The sequence below is a fragment of the Spodoptera frugiperda genome, chromosome 21 (genome assembly GCF_023101765.2).
Source record: "Spodoptera frugiperda isolate SF20-4 chromosome 21, AGI-APGP_CSIRO_Sfru_2.0, whole genome shotgun sequence".
Taxonomy (NCBI): Eukaryota; Metazoa; Arthropoda; class Insecta; order Lepidoptera; family Noctuidae; genus Spodoptera; species Spodoptera frugiperda.
Window position 1 is genome coordinate 5,066,530 of NC_064232.1, and position 17,244 is coordinate 5,083,773.

A 17,244-nucleotide genomic window follows, 5' to 3' on the forward strand; every position below is an offset into this window, starting at 1 on the left:
CCAATATCTTGAAGGACACTGAAAACACACGCAGTGGTGGCGGTGTTGGACGTAAATTCGTTCCAACTGGAAAACTTGGAAGTAATCCTGGAGCAAGAGCCGGTGATCGGTTCAGGCGTGGCCGCGGGAGAAGTACTTTGCGAGCAAGACATCTCAGTGGCATAACTAAAGCCACGAATCAATCAGGAAATAACAACACCGCATCGAAACATGGCTTGTTATCTGGTAAATTGATCCAGGACAATGCCATTTCCTCAACCACCACCAGTCTCCAGTCGACTTTCTCCGGCTTAGACGTTAAAGACTCCAGAACAGACCAACCAGATATATGCCCGAAATTTTCCGATCGTCTGGAAGCCCCAATTTCCGAAGTACAGACAGAAGTCATTTCAAGTACAGCTGGTGATGAATTCTTTAGTTCTTCTGGCGCCTGTGATCATGGCGATGTAAAAGTCGATCGTAAAAGGTGTCCTAAGCAAGAGCATGAAGAATTTCTGGCTTATATTAGAGAGATTCGTGCGAAGAGTACAACACTACTGAATGATGTGAAGCGGTTTAGATACGACTTAAAAGTGTATCGGTTATCACAGTAGGTTTTTATTTAAATGTTTAATTAATTGTAAATAGTTAATTTCATTTGTAAACACTAGTATGTATGATAGATATAAGTTTTTTTTTTAATATAGCTTTAGTTTAAATTTATTATAACTTTCGTGAGAGATACAAAATTAATTATTATGTTATCGGCTTATTCACGTAACTGTTTGACGAGGAACTCGACTCTTCTCGTCAAACATTTACGCGAGTAAGCCGATAACATAATGATTAATATAGCTTTAGTTAGTAAAATACTTTGTAGTTAGCGATAGAAATAAGTTTATACCTATTGGTTTAGTAATAATTTTGTGATTGTGTAATACGTATAATATTTATGTAAAATAAGATTTAATTGTAAATATTGTCTATTAAAAATTTATGTAAATTCTAGTTATTATGTATTGTATTATAATACTATACTAAGTTATACATGTATTATATTAAGAAGTCAATATATTTTAGTTTGGTAAATAAATAAAATAGATTTCTTGTAAAAAACGTATTTGATTTATCACACGTCATTCCTTGTCAAGTAAATAATAAATATTCTGGAAGTTGAAATAAATCTACATACATATACATTATATTAAATAATATTACATTGATACATACATAAGCCTGCTACTGAGAACTCTCGAAAATCAAAAATATCCTTGCTCAAAGTCAATTTTTTTTTTATTATTTAAAAAAAAAAAAATCAAAATCGGTCAACATTTAAGACCCGAAGTTTGCCCAGCCACCGCGCCAACCGTGCACAGAAATACACAGAAGAATTATATACAGGGTGTAGGCAAATATCTAAAAACGTGTATTATTTAAAAAAAAAAAGCGTTTACAAAGTAATACTCCAAGTTGTAATCTAACTGATGAACAGAATAATACCCAAAAAAATCGTTTTTCGAAAGATAATAATCCGTTACGGCAGCCAGCTGCTGAGAACTTGAGAGGTGTCACCGCGAAAACCAAAAATACCTTGCAAATTCAAAATAGACCAAGAAGGCATTTTTGAACGTCAAAGCAAATATAATATTAACTCGTCGAAGTACATAAGTTAGAAAGAAGAAAAAGTATTCGTTATAAAAAGTATATACAAAACGAATACTCCACAGGGTTGGTCCTATGAAGTGCCTTGGGGAACTCCTTTGTCATGAAGTCGGATTTTAGAAGAAATATTGGATTATAAACTATTTATGGCATTTTTATTAAAAAGACTAACATTTTTTTCCTGTTAGTAATCCTTAGCGTGGAAATTATTGCAAATAGGTATGACGACTGGGTATTAAAATTAAAAATCTAATTAGTCAGTCAGTTACGTAGTGAAAAAATATTAGACACGTATTTCATTTTGATATAAGATAAAAATACTTAGATAAAACTAATCAAAGTTTAGGAGCGGGAGCGGGAGCAAATACGTAATTTTACGTATAAAATGTACCTAGATAGTCACGCGATATTTCAAGTCGATATAATTATCTTCGAAAGTATTTTTAAGTTTCCGTAAGAAAACAAACAAATACGTGTCTAATATCTTAAAATGTTCTACAAGACGGACATTAAAATAAAAATTAGTCATCTTTCCTATTCCTTCAATCTCAAGCGCCAATAAGAGCCATTTCACCTTCACTGAAGTGAAAACCGACAGACTATTCTAATTATAAGTTTCCAAAGTGTTTGGATAGAATGTAATGCGGTTGTTCAATGTGCCCAATTAGTTTGCTATACAAAGATTTTTTTATTAGACTGATTATGCTGATACATTTAGCTTTATTTTGTCAAAAGTAATCATATCATGCTGTTGATTAACTAAAAATCACGGTTTACTCACGTTAATTAATAGACAAAAGCTCTACTAGATTCGAGTCACAGAAGAACTCTTCATCACGAGCAACGTGCGCAGACAATAAGCGGCAACTAGTAGAGCTTTTCTCCATGAATGTACGTGTGTGAACCGTGATTTTTAATTCATTTAGTATGTCTCGCGATAGTTATAATAAAAATATGCTGTTCATTGACTGCGGAGTCATGGTCCTCAGTAATGAGGAAACGATGTTGAAGAAGAAAGCCATAGGGACCATTTGATAGGCATCAATAATAATAATTTGTTAGTAGTATCTAAATAATGTTAGAAACCACTTGGATAAAGTGACATTGCTACTTTGCCGTTGGTAGGTTTCGAGCCCGCACCCTCGTGCATGAGAAGCAGACGTCTTAAAATTCGGGCCACGACGACACAACGATTTTGATATCGGTTTAAAATAATTTGTTTTAAGTTTCGTGGAATTAACTATAAGGTTTGACAGTTCTTAATTCAATTCTCGGAAGCAAAATGATTTCAAATACTTTTAGCAATCCTTATCACTAGACTATCTGCATAGGCAGGACAATAGGTGATTACTGGTATTTTCTACGAAATCGCAAAATTAATGATAACACTCAGAACAATGAGGGGCAAAATTTTAAATTATTTTATGGTTCCCACGGTAGACAAGATGGCACCCCCCACTCCAATTTATTGCTTTGTTCAAAGTGAAATCTTATTTACTGAGGAGTCAGTTCTAAGCTTGTCGTTCACACCAACAGTCACATATCCGTGGTCAGTTATTGCTGTCAAGCCTCTTGCTGACTATAACAGTGACTTCTCAAGTATTTTTGATCATCTAAATATCAAGATGGGCTACAAAACCGAAAAGGCTTTCGACAATATCTTAACCGATACTGAAAACACTCGCAGTGGTGGTGGTTTTGGACGTAAGTTCGTTCCAACTGGAAAGCCTGGTAGCGGTTCTGGAGTACGCGCCGGTGACCGGTTCAGACGTGGCCGCGTGAGGACCATAATGCGACCAAAACATATCAGTCGAGTAACCAAAGCCACAAAGCATTCAGGGGTTGATGTTAGCAGTGCATCAAGAGCATGGCAACATGGTTTGTTCAATGACTTTGGACAATTAATCCAAGATTGTACTGTATCATCTACCACCAAAAGTCCAGTAACCAAGGAAGTAAAGGAAGATGTCACTTCGGTGGAGCCAGCGATGGAAAGAATCTGGCAAGAAAACAACAGCAGCCCAGCTGGTGGTGAAGGAGTTGGAGAAGGGCGTAAAAAGAGTGCTAAGCAAGAACACGAAGAATTTCTTGCTTATATTAGAAACATACGTGCGAAGAGCAAAACACTACTCCATGATGTTAAACAGCTTAGATATGATCTAAGGGTCTATCCATTTTAACAGTAAACTATAGGTTAGTTAGTTAGTTATAAATATATTGTAAATAATTTACGTATTATGTACGTATGATAAGTGTTATATATTGTATGAACTAGTTTAATATAGCTTTAGTTAGTAAAATACATTAACAAAAAATCACGGTTTACTCCCGTAAATTTATGGAGAAAAGCTCTACTAGTTTCTAGTCACAAAGGGACTCTTTATCATACGCCGCATGTCTAAGCGTTTGAGTGTTCGAGTTCCTCTGTGATTAGAAAGTAATAGAGCATTTCTCCATTAATTTAAGTTCTATGTCTCACGATAGTTATTATAAAATAATAGTAAAATATATTATAATTAAATTTGTTTACACTTTGTTTTATAATAGGTGTGACGTTTTCTGTACTCATCTTTGAGATTTTATAACAGTTCTGTGTGTAATTACTATGTTTAAAATTGTAAATATTATTATCCATTTATATCTTAAAGAAAATTTTTGTTATTATGTATGTACTTATTGTATTTTATACCTAGTTATACTCGTAGATGCTACTTGTATTATTTTCATTTTAGTTTGTTAAGTAAATAAAATATTTTGTAAAAAGGAAAATATTTGATTTGTTGCACGACTTACCTATGGGGACGTCAATTAATCACGTGAGACTCAATTAGGGGGGGTTCAACAAAAATCACGAAACATCACAAGGGGGGACGGGGGACTTTATAAAATATCACGTGTATTTATTTTTTCACCAAACGCGTGTTTTATAAACCTTAAAACGGGGTGTAGTGTAGGATTTTTCATTTCCCCATAAAAGAGTATAATAAATTATAATTATGCATTTCTGAACTTAAACCAATTTAGATGATATTTTTAGGTACTTGTATTACCTACAAAATCTTAACCCACTCATACTTATTTTCTGTATTAAAAAAATACACGAGATGTTGATTGGGGGTGGGAGGGGGATAATCTAAAATCTCACCACATATCACCAAGGGGAAGGGGAGTCAAAAAATCGTTGAAAAAACCTCACGTGATTAATGGACGACCCCTTTACACGTAATACTAAACATTTTTAAACACAAATAAGTCCAGATACATAACAATAATTATTACAAACAAATATACCTGCTACTAAGAACGTCCATCAAAAAATCAATAATATTTAAGAATATCTTACTGGACCCTTAATGGTCTATGTAGACTTTAGAATAAACATAGATATATGTAATAAAAAGAAAAAATATTATTTTACAACAAAAAGTCATACAGTAAAACTGATATGAAAACTGGGTTGGACCTATGAATTGCCTTGGGGAACTCTTTTCCAATATCTCGTTTTAAGATTAAACGTTGTTTTAAATATGTTATGTCGTGGTGGCCTGCAGGTTTAAGACACCCAGTTCTAATTCATGGGAGTGCGAGTAGTATTCTGTGATGTGGCTTCGAAACCTACTATGACGACAAGTACTAAAGTGATTTTTCCGAGTTATATGCTTTCTACGATTATTTAGATACCACTGACCAACAGCGAGGTAAAACATCGTGAGGAAACCCATGAGCAAGACTATTGATGCTTTCAAGATTGTATCGGTATGACAGATTTTGATGAGTTTATCCCGTAAAAAAATATGAAATGAGCGTGAATACCAATAATTGCTAACTACTTACTAGATAATGATTGCAAACATTAACTATAGGTATATTTTCGTTGTTATTTTTTATAATCTGTACAAAAAGAAGACAGTAAGTTATAGGCAATCTGAATTGAAAAAAGCAACCGCGTGTTTATTAAATAACTCGGTAACACGATTCTGCAACCTAAACATTTTCGGGGCGTCGCCAAACTTCCAACTCGAACGCTGATTGGTCGACTTTTCTGCGAACTACCTGATAAGGCTTAGGTCTTTTATCCCACGCTAACAAAGCGCTCTATTGTTTAAGTATTAGAAGCTATACATTGTCTCTGTAAGTGATACATAATTTGTCACGTCCACACAACTATTTCGCTATATTTTTGAGGATTTCTTAAAACCTTATCAATAGGTATCTACTGATAAGAGTTTATTGTCTCACGCTCACAATGTAATAGTTTTAAAAGCTTTACATTTCTTTGTAAAATAGTTGTAGTGATGACAACACAAAATATTTAACGATATGATTTGTTAAAAAAATGTATTCACATCATCATATCAACAGTCTATAAGTGGCCACTGCTGACCAAAAGGGTTCTTCTCACACGGAGAAGGTTTGAGCATTAAACACCACGATTGCTCAATACGGGTTGGCGATTTAAAACTAATAATTAAAAGTTTTAAGCCCATGTTTCCTTATGATGTGTTCCTTCACCGTTTGCCAGTAGTGTCTAAATAATTTTAGAAAGAACATATAACTCAAAATAAGTCTCATAGGTATTTGCTGTTGGTAAATCTGAAAAACCGCGCCCTCACACATGAAAGCGTGCGATTTAAACCTCCAAAAATATTGCATAATATACAACAATAATCACATTTTATTATAAATTGCCCCAATTACATTAATCACATGTCGTTTGTAATTTGTCGTGTTAAGTACTGATCCTAATTACGACGATTCCAAGAACACTAATGTTAACATATTTAGTAATAGTCCATCGGTAGTTAATTAAGTACATTTTACTATATAAAATATAATGAGGTGAGACGTTTATTTAGTACTTGACTCGTTGTCGTACTAGAGACATCATTTCTACCAGTGACATTTAAACAGCAAGATGTTTGACGAAACTGAAATCGTTTTAGATGATATCACAAACTACATCGAAGATACTCGCAGTGATGGCGACGCTGGACATCAATTTGTTACGTCTGGAAGGCTTGGAGACGATCCTGGAAGAAGAGCCGGTGATAGGTTCAGACGTGGTCGCATGAGGAGCATCATATCACATCCAAGACATGGTGGCGTAACTAAATCCACAAGACACTCAGCAAGGGATGTTAGCAGCGAATGGAAACTTAATAACATCATATTCTATGATTTTGGTCAATTGAATCTGAGAAAGATGATTCCAGTCAGCAGACCTGGTCTTAAGCCAGAAGAGGCGAGATCAGTCGATCAAATTACTGGAGAAAACGTGAATGTCAACAGAAGACTAGCTGGTGATGAACCCTGTAGTAGTCCTACTGCCAGCTGCGATTATGGAGGAATTGAAGAAGATCGTATACAGAGTCCAGAGCTGTCAAATGAAGGACTTCTGGCTTACATAAGAGAAATACATGCGAAGAGCAAAACTTTACTTCATGATTTTAGGCAGTTGAGATACAATCTAAGAGTCTATCCATCTTAAAGAGTAAAAAGTTATAATAATAAGGGTTTGTTTATATAGCTTATGTTTGTTAAATATCCTGTGAAAATATATTGTTATAAGTTTTTATTTAACTTTTGTTTTATAAATAAATAAAATATATATTTTGTAAAAGAAAGTATTTGATTTGTGACACAACATACCTTTACACATAGTAACCAACTTTTTGTAAAAATCTACATACATAGATACATAAATAATTATTATACTATACATAGACACACACATAAGCCAACCACTAAAACTTTCAAAAATCAAAAGTACTCAATAACACACGTAAAAGTATATAAGTAAGAAAGAAGAAAAAGTATTATTTTATGAAAATAAATACATCCAACAAACTTATACTCAAAAACTGAATTGGTCCTATGAAATGCCTTGGGGAACTCTTTAGTAACGAAGTCTTAATTAACATTAAATATTGGTTAACAACAATTTATTTAAGACAATTATTATTTAAAACACTTCAATAAACAAAATAGACAATCACATTTAAGACCAATATGTAATCCTCGAGGTGTGAGAATAAATTGTAAATCCCTTCAACTTCAGTGCTCTCAAGAGAAAAGCCTTAGTTTAGCATTAGACTTGTTGCGATTGATGATACTGATAAATAACACAAACAAATATATTTTTTAAAGAAACAAAATAAGTAATAAATAAATAAAAATATAGAAACCCAATATATAAAAGGAGACACGCATAAATACAATAATCAGCCATCTTAAGCCGTCGAGTGCGAGCGAGATACAAGATACACAAGACACGAGAGCAACAGGGACAGGTAATAACAGTTCTATGTATGATAATATTTTTGTTTCGCAGCCAGAATATTGTATATTTGTGAATAAATATGTACCTTTTTCAAATAAATATATAAATAAACAGATTACCACCAATTAGGTAGACAGTATCAAAGGCTTTCGACAAAACCAACAGTTTTCACAGCTAAACTGTAAAACTACATAATATGTGACCGTTTCCACTGATACTAAGTTATGCAAGGAAGATGCGCAGCTTGAGGATGCGATGTATCCGATAGTAGGGAAGCACACATCTACAGCACGCATCTTTCCACATTTTTATTTTATTTGGGAAACAAACAGACATTACCCAAACAGCTAATTATAATAACATAGCCAACAATCCAAACCAAACTAATCCAAAACAGTTTCCATACTTAAAGAAATAAAAAATATGAAACAATAAAAAAGAAATTAAACAATATTTAAGTATCAAAAATATAACAGTTATATCTAAAAACAATATTTAAGTATCAAAATAAAACAGTTATTCTAACCAAAGATTCTCAAATATTGAGAGGAACCATAACTTAGCTAAAGCATATAAAAACATAACTAAGTCCGTTGCCACCAGTGCAAAGCACATATCGTCGTTGTCAAACCAAAACTGCTATGTGCACTTTTTTGTGAGCAAGATTTTGACCGTAGCTCACTACCATCTTATCGTACGGAAAAGCACGCTGATATGACCAATATTTGTCGAACTATGGCCTCTTAATAAAATATCTATGTGCCGCAGCTAAAACTTTGTCAAATAAAAACTGCTATGTGACATATTGCCACATAGCATATTTTATTTGACCATGACGAATGACAATACAGTTAATAAGTACATTATAAAATCTGCTAAGTGTTGAGTTTAAACGATATTGTGCTCTTATAACCGCCTATTCATACAGAATACAATAATAACAAAGTATTGATATGAATAATTCTTTGTTCTTTAACACATTTGGTCTTTAACACAATATTTATGTGTAGGTGTACTGAGAAATTAAAGTGATAAATCTTAATGGTTTATTTACGTTTACCCTCAAACTTCATAACAAATCCAATAATTGACTTGCCTTTGTTTAACTATACTCATATGCAGTCAGTTATTAAGTACACACGTATACATATTAGTTAACCCTTTTTAAGGCAGAGGCGATATATTTACCACCAACAAAAACTTTGTTTATCTTTTCTAGTTCTAATTTGTTGCACTGGCAACTAAGGAGGTTAATTAATATTATAAAAAAAGAAAAAACGTTTGTTGACATTTTTTGTTTTTGGCGCCACTAGCTGTCAAAAATTGCGGTAATTTGGACTACAAATTAATTTCGGTGTTTTCGAGTGAATGTTACTATGGAGAGGGGAAAGAGAATGGTTGATTTAGTTTTGAATTCGGCAAATAAATGTTTACAACATGAAAATGAGCAAAATGTAAGCCTACCTCACAGAGAATCAATGAACCTTAATAAGGAAATTGTTAATTACGATGAGATTAATCAACCGTCTACATCTTCAAAACGTATTTGCCAGCATGTCAATTGATTCATCCCCGGAGCAGAGTGATAGTTCACCTATTCCTACAACCACCAAATCCAGGCGTTACATCATTTACACCAGTGATAGTGATTCATCAAATGAACAACCAGTGCAAGAATCGATAAACAACATCGAAATTCCGGGTAGCAGCTCAAACCCCACCGTTAGGTCAATCTATGGCTAAACGCCGCCGTTTACTAGGAAAATCATACATGGGATATAAGAAAAAAGATGGAAAGCTAGAACAGAATACATCAAAAGAAGCTCGGTCTGTAAAAAGTCGTTGTAGTCATACTGCAATGAATAAGAAATCTAAACATAGTTTCATGTGTGGATTGGTATCAGAAGAAGAACGGTCTACATTGCATTCAAAATTTTGGAATATGAAAACATGGAGTGAAAAAAAGGCTTACGTACAAGGATTAGTATCTCAAAGGAGTTTACGTAAGAAAAGAAAACGTGATAATCTCGTGAGTACTACCTCTAGAAAACAAGTTGGTTTTGATATTTTTATGCCCAAGTTTGATTGCCAAAATGCCAAAGTAAAAGTATGCAGATTGTTTTTTTGAACACACTTGATCTTGGACGTGATACTTTCTTACGTTGGGTTAAAGATATGCCAGCAATGGACCACGACAGTACAGCACCTCCTATGACTGGACACAGACACAGTGTAATGCCCACTAGGTATGAGCTTACGAGGTACGGTAGTTGAATGGTTAGATTTACTTCCTAAAGTGCCAAGTCACTATTGTCGATCATCATCAAAGCGCATTTACGTCGAGTCAACTTTTTTATCACATATGCATATGCATACAGTTTACAAAACCTGGTGCACTGAACATAATAAAAAAACATGTTCACGAAATACTTTTCTAAGTGTTCTTAAAACAAATAATATCTCAATTCACAAACCAAGAAAGGATCAGTGCGATGTGTGTTGTAGTTTTCAGTTAAAAAATGTTTCACAAGATGTCTATGAAGTTTATTCAAAAAAAAAATTTCACGTTATGCTAAGAAAATAGCAATAGAAAACTTAAAGAGTAACCCAGACATCGCAGTGATAACGGTTGACGTGCAAAGTGTCCTTTTAGCACCAAAATTGCTAGCTGGTGCACTGTATTACAAACAAAAATTACAGTGTCACAATTTTACGATTTATAATTCTCGTACCGCAGATGTCACTATTTACTTTTGGCACGAAGCAGACGGAGGAGTTACTTCCAATGAATTTACTAGCTGTCTAATTGATTACCTTAAAACAACATGCAAAGATTATAAACACATCACAATAATTAGTGATGGATGTAATTATCAAAACAGAAACAAGGTATTAGCGAGTACATTGAGTAACTTCGCTTGTTTTTTTAAAGTAGAAGTGGAACAAATAATTTTAGAAAAAGGACACACCATGATGGAGGTTGATAGTGTCCACTCCACAATCGAACATTATATAAAACCTCCTATTTATGCACCCCAGGATTACATTACAAAAATACGTCAAGCGCGGCCCAAACAACCTTATGATATTAGGGTTGTTCACTACGATTTTTTCAAAGATTATGAAAATATATCGACCAATTATCAGTCGATTAGACCAGGTAAAAGGAAGGGTGATCCTACAGTAAATGATATCAGAGCATTTAAATACATGTCCTCCGGTGATGTTTATTTCAAACTCCGTCAAGAAATTATATAATTCTTCCACAACGAAGGCAGGTTCCCCAAGAGTATCCTGAACCTGTGCCATTGTATCATGGTCCACTGGAAATAACTCAATCGAAGTTTAATCAACTTCAAGAATTAAAACCATTTATAGATCGTGACTACCACCCCTTCTATGATTGCCTTAAATTTAAGTCTAATTAATTTGTTTTTTTTATATGCATTAATATTAAATACTTACGTAATTTGAATATTTGTTTTTATTAAAACCTGCTATGTGTCCTAGACTTGACCACTTAAAATCTGTTATGTGATTTTTTTATTCCTTTATCGAAATTATAAATAAACTGTTAAATTTATATACTTAAAAGACAAATAACTTTACGTATAATAACGATAACTTTGAAATAAAATACTTTTAAAAATAAATTTTATATTAAATTTTTCAGGAAAACTTATTTTGTCAATATCTCAAAAGTATACTTTTTGCACATAGCAGATTTTGGTTTGACAACGACGATATAGCATTTAGCCAACGAATATGATTGGTGGAAACCAAACGCATCCACAGCAACGTAGCACATCTCTGTTGGAAAAGCACGCTGATAGTCAATTTCTTCATTTTTCTTTCCTATCTATGCGCTGTTCTGGAATTAAATGCTGCAAGGAAACCGCTGCATGCCTCCATATTAAAATTTGATGACGAAGATCTGTAAATAAAATAACAGTTTTTTTAATTGCAATCTACTTTCCGTGGGAGAGTCATGCTTTAGCACGAATAGACCGTCTCGACTTTAGACCCTCATCAAGTTATAGTGTTTCAAAATCTTTATTCAAAAACATAATAAATTACTCGCCCCCTACAATTTCCGAAAGTTCCCCTCGGTTTCCCTAGGATTCCCTCATTAGATTGAAATAAATGATTTGACTTTGAGATCCTGATCTGGTAAAAATGGGACCCTCTCGGGAGTATAACCTTTCAAACAAAAAAATAATTTTGAAAATCGGTTCACAATTGGCGGAGTAATCGTTGAACAAATAAAAAACAAACATATCAACATAGTACCTCCTCCTTTTTTGAAATTGGTAAAGTGTAATTAACATAAAACCTTAAATACTTACAAGTTGTACAACTTGCTTATTAGAAGCTATGATGACGTTTGGGGACCCCAAGGTTGCACAATAAAACCGCTATGGGGTCCAAAACCATATTACTCAGATAATTGCCTCTTTGCCTCTCCCTAAAAAATTAAACGTGATATCTGCACCATGACCATTCCCGTTTAAATGGCAAGTAGAATTCACTGACTGTGGACGTGAGACTATTGTGTTGTTTGTGTTGGCTTTGCTGGTGTCCTGTAAATAAAAAAAAAAATTAGCGACGCGGGAATCGAACTCGAGACCCCTTGTTGGGCAGTCGAACTTGCGACTACTTATTTCTCTTATAACATAATACATATTATAGTAATACCTTAGTGAATTCAGTAAAACAACATGTAAACAATAGAAATAAATAATAGCACTAACTGCCACACTCAGTCATATAATGATTACTTAAACTATTCCTTAGTAACGATATCGAAAACAATTACTAAGGACTGGGTTAAGTAACCATTAAATGACTCTGAGTATGACGGTAAGTGTAGCTTATGTACCAAAAGCATAAATTATATTGTTAAAATGTATACGTATTAAGCATAAGTTTAGTATTCTTGCACAATTTTTATTTAAATACCTTCTCATTATACATTGTTTTATATCATTAGGGATTTTATTCTATATTTTTGGCGTAAACTAACTATTAACTTTTGACGTGATTGAGTAAAAAAATATACACACAAACTCGCAAACTTTATAAAAAACCCATTGTTGCGGCGGAAAAATATTATATACAGGTGCATTAAATTACGCCATACCGGAACGTCTTTTTTAAATTGCTTAATGTATACAATTTACGTAGAAACTACACAAAAATAAAATAATTTTAAATACACGATGCTGGCTAAAAAAATATACTGCTCGCAAATGGGTCAAGCTAATTTCGACCATGGGCCCTACAGTTAAAGCATCATTTACACTGCGGGTAAACTAACATATACTTATAACTGGCAAAATGCGTGGTAGTTGCGTTTAATATCACGATTGCACCTCTGCCTACCCATTTATTCAAAAAAGAAGTGACATTATATTACTATTCTTATGTCAATCAGCTCCTAAAACGACCTTATATTACCTACACATCAGTGCACTTATCTACGTATTTATAGCTATTGTAATTTGTAATAGACGATGGCAGCGCATGCCGCGACGGAAATGTAAACTAAAAGGGGCTCAGTAAAACTTATCAACGTTGTCAAAATTCATTACAAAACAACTAGCCAAGAATTTACTGATATTTCATCAATAAAGATATTATCTAAACTACTAACTATCTTGCTGGTTTGTCAATAGGTAATTTCGAATTTTTACTTACAAAATTAACCGTGACAAAATGTACAATCTCAATTAAAAACAGCGTTCTAATATTTCTCTTTTTTACTTCTAAAAACCGGACCCGATTTTGATAATAACATATTTTTAAACAAAATTCTATATAAATACGTCTTTGTATATATTTTACTATTTACTTTATTCTATAAAAAATAAATACATAAGCACAGACATAAGCACTTGATATTCATTATGTTACGTTGCGTTTACAAATGGCGCTGTTGTCGCGCACGTTCAAAATATAACTAATAAATCACGTTTTAAAAATAATATTAATAGATGAGTAGTAAGAAAATTAAATTATGACTACACAGCGAATTAGTATAATTCTACCTAAAGATAACTAAATCATTGTGTACATCTTAACGTCTTACTAAAATAAGTCCCTCACTCCATAGGTTTTCCTAAAAAATTAAGCCGTCATCAAAAAAGTAAGTATTATGTTTCGATCTAACAAAATTATATAATAGCTATAAAAACCCCATGTTAAAAATAAATATCTACAAAGAAATTATACATACCAGAACGTATAAAATATACAAACGTAGAAAAAACACTAAATAAAATAATTTTAAAACACAGCACAAAATCTACAAAAAAAATATTTAAAAACTGTTTTAACAGAATACGAAATATGAAAAAATGGCGGGAGTCTATTTTTTTTCACTCTCAACGCGTCGCGTCGATGTGGTGTGCATACAGCCAGTACAAAATTTACAAAAAAAAAATATATAAAAACTCTTTTGACAGATGAAATATACGCAAATGGCGGGAGTCATATTTATGTTTTTTTTTTCTCTCAACGCGTCGATGTCGTGTGCATACAGCCACGCGCGGACGCTAACTGGCCTTCCGAGTTCCGATACCTACCTACTACATGCAATAAAATTATTTTTATCTAAGTATCTCTACATAGTATAAAACAAAGGAAGTCGTTTTCCCTGTGCCTATGTCCCTTTGTAAATTGTACCTACTATTACTGTATAGAGGAATTTTAGATAAAGTAGGTCTACATACAGCTACACATACTTTACGCACAGCTACGTAGGTAGCTGTGCGAGTAAGATGTGCTATGCTACGAAGATGCCCCGCCGCCAAGTAGTTGCTGTAAGTACTCTGCTCTGCACATAGCTACGCCACTTGCAACCATAGATAGATGCGTGCTATGGACGGCTTTCTGACCATCGATACATGCGCTTTCCTACCTGCGCATCTTCGTCGTACTACATAACTTAGTATCAGAAGAAACGGTCACATAGTTTCACATCTTAGCTATTACGGGAGTAAGACCTTTGTAGCAGAGCTACATAGCACATCTCCAGTAGAAAAGCACCCTAGTAGTCCCTATTACAATCAGACGAGTGACATATCTAGCGCCACTTTAATTGAATAACAATTTAATAATCAATGTTAATCGACATGAACCCAAAACCGCTTGATCGACAGTTGCACTGTGGACGCCCACTCGTCTAATGATGCAGGGAGCAGTGAGGATAATAAAGAAATAAAACTAATAATATATTTTCAACAAGTATTTTAATCATTTGAACGTTTAACATAAAATGGTAACTTGGTAATGGCATCTACCATATTAATATAAATTCTATAACTTAAAACTAAGATATCACTAGATTTATGAGTATTATGTATGTAGATATTGTATTATGTAGATATAAGTAATAATCATTATGTAAAAAATAAAATGGTAACTTGTAAATCACTAATTGCCTAGGCATAAAAATAGTAATAAAAAAATATTTTTATTTTATACTATGTTTTATGTATTTTTATTCTTTTTAAATGTTTAACTCCATTAAAGTTAAAATTATGTAACTAACTAATTATCAACCAAACCATACAACAATTTCACAAAATCATCCCATAGACAGAACCCGTTCCCTTCCAACTTGCAACCCTCCAACTGTAACGGGGTAAATTCTGGGGGGTTCACCAGAGACAACCTCCTACCTTCTCTCATCTGATCAGTAAACTGGTATACATAATCTATCTTTACATAAAAGGTACCAGAACTTACATCCAATAATTTCTGAAAAACTATCTTCCCACCCGCAGGTGTCATCTCATACTGGTTTCTAAGACTAAAAGGCTTAACGTCCAGGCTTTTGAGAACTGTGTAAATATTAGCATCATGCCCCATAAGTAATGCTACTTTGTACTGTTTTTCGAACATGATATGACTAATGTATTTTAGTAAGGGTCTTGCGACATCTCTGGCTACTAGACTTGTGTTAAAAATAACGCTGTGATAACCTTTACTTAAATCTAAGACTAAATCCCATTGTTGTTCATTGGTTAACAGTCCCCAAGCAACCTCTTTAGTCGGAAACCCTTCATAGTTCTCCATGATAAAAGAATCGATGACCGATTTTGATATCTTCAATGGACCTTCGAGATTTGGTTTAAAACCGACATTAACAAATATTTTATTCATATCTTTAGTGAAATCACACTTTTTCTCGTTCATACAATAATTTGATTGCTTATAATCGAGTATAGCTTCTAAATCCTCATAAGAAGTGTTTAGGTTTAAAGATTTAAGCAACATTTTCATTTGTTCCGATGCCTCTAATTTAAATATGGCTGAATTATTATGTATCACGGGATTAAAAATGGGATCTTTGCTTTCAGATGTGTGGTGTATAGTTATATTACAGTCAGGGAAGCCTTTGGAGATGAATGCTTCTGCAGATGCTAGAGTCCGTTGAGCAGTATTCGCATAAACAAAGAAAGATTGCTCACTCGGGCAATCTTTGTTCAGCAATTCTTCTTTACGCAGCCAAGATGTGAAATATTCACCCATATATCCTTCTAATAAGACTCCTTTTGCTGTCAAATAACCACTTTTCTCTTTCCACTTGGGCCATTTCTTTGGAGTAAATTCAAACAAGTTTTTAGACAAAGGAGTTCGAACATTATGCCTGCTCAGTATCAAAACTTGTTCCAGTTTAAACCTCCTTTCACAATAACCTTCTACCACTAGCATAGACACTAATACAATCTTTATTAACATTTTTCACTGTATTACAAGATTTTTGGTCTCAATTTAACATCACTGGTGATTATTAATACTTAATATAGACATATTTGTGTGACTGTGCGTCATATGATAATATATTTTACACAAAGCGAAAGTAAATTATGTAATCTACACCTACTATCTCATTGTGCATAATTAGTAAACAAGATTTACAAAGTCACTTTTAGGTTATATTGTTTTTATAACTACATTCAATAATATGGTAGTGATATCTATACAAACCAGTGCGTAAAAGAAGCTTTTGTCGAATGTGATTCATTGTTTATAAGTTTACTACAAAACAAAACAATAATATTTTCCTTTTGTAAAACAAAAACAAAACAACAGCCGATATTATGTATGACGCAGAAGTCAACTTAAATTGACATTGACTGTGACAAATTTGAAAGCGTTTAGAAATTAAGCTTTCGATGAAACTTGTTAATATAAACATTTTAATACTATCATTTGTGTTTCTAAAACAAAAACATATTTCTAAAATACAACATGAAATAAAATATTGAAATTGATATTTACTGAATTTACATGAAAAAAACTAGAATGCAATAAAG

The 17,244-nt window shown here is 33.2% G+C and overlaps 1 protein-coding gene across 1 annotated transcript; it reads right to left on the minus strand.

The window, feature by feature from the left end:
• Positions 1-15,154: 15,154 nt before the first annotated feature.
• LOC118280537 (glucose-1-phosphatase-like) lies at positions 15,155-16,922 on the minus strand. The gene has a single exon (XM_035600627.2). It carries the CDS (start codon positions 16,664-16,666, stop codon positions 15,473-15,475), a length of 1,194 nt encoding a protein of 397 aa, XP_035456520.1. The 5' UTR covers positions 16,667-16,922; the 3' UTR covers positions 15,155-15,472.
• Positions 16,923-17,244: the final 322 nt, after the last annotated feature.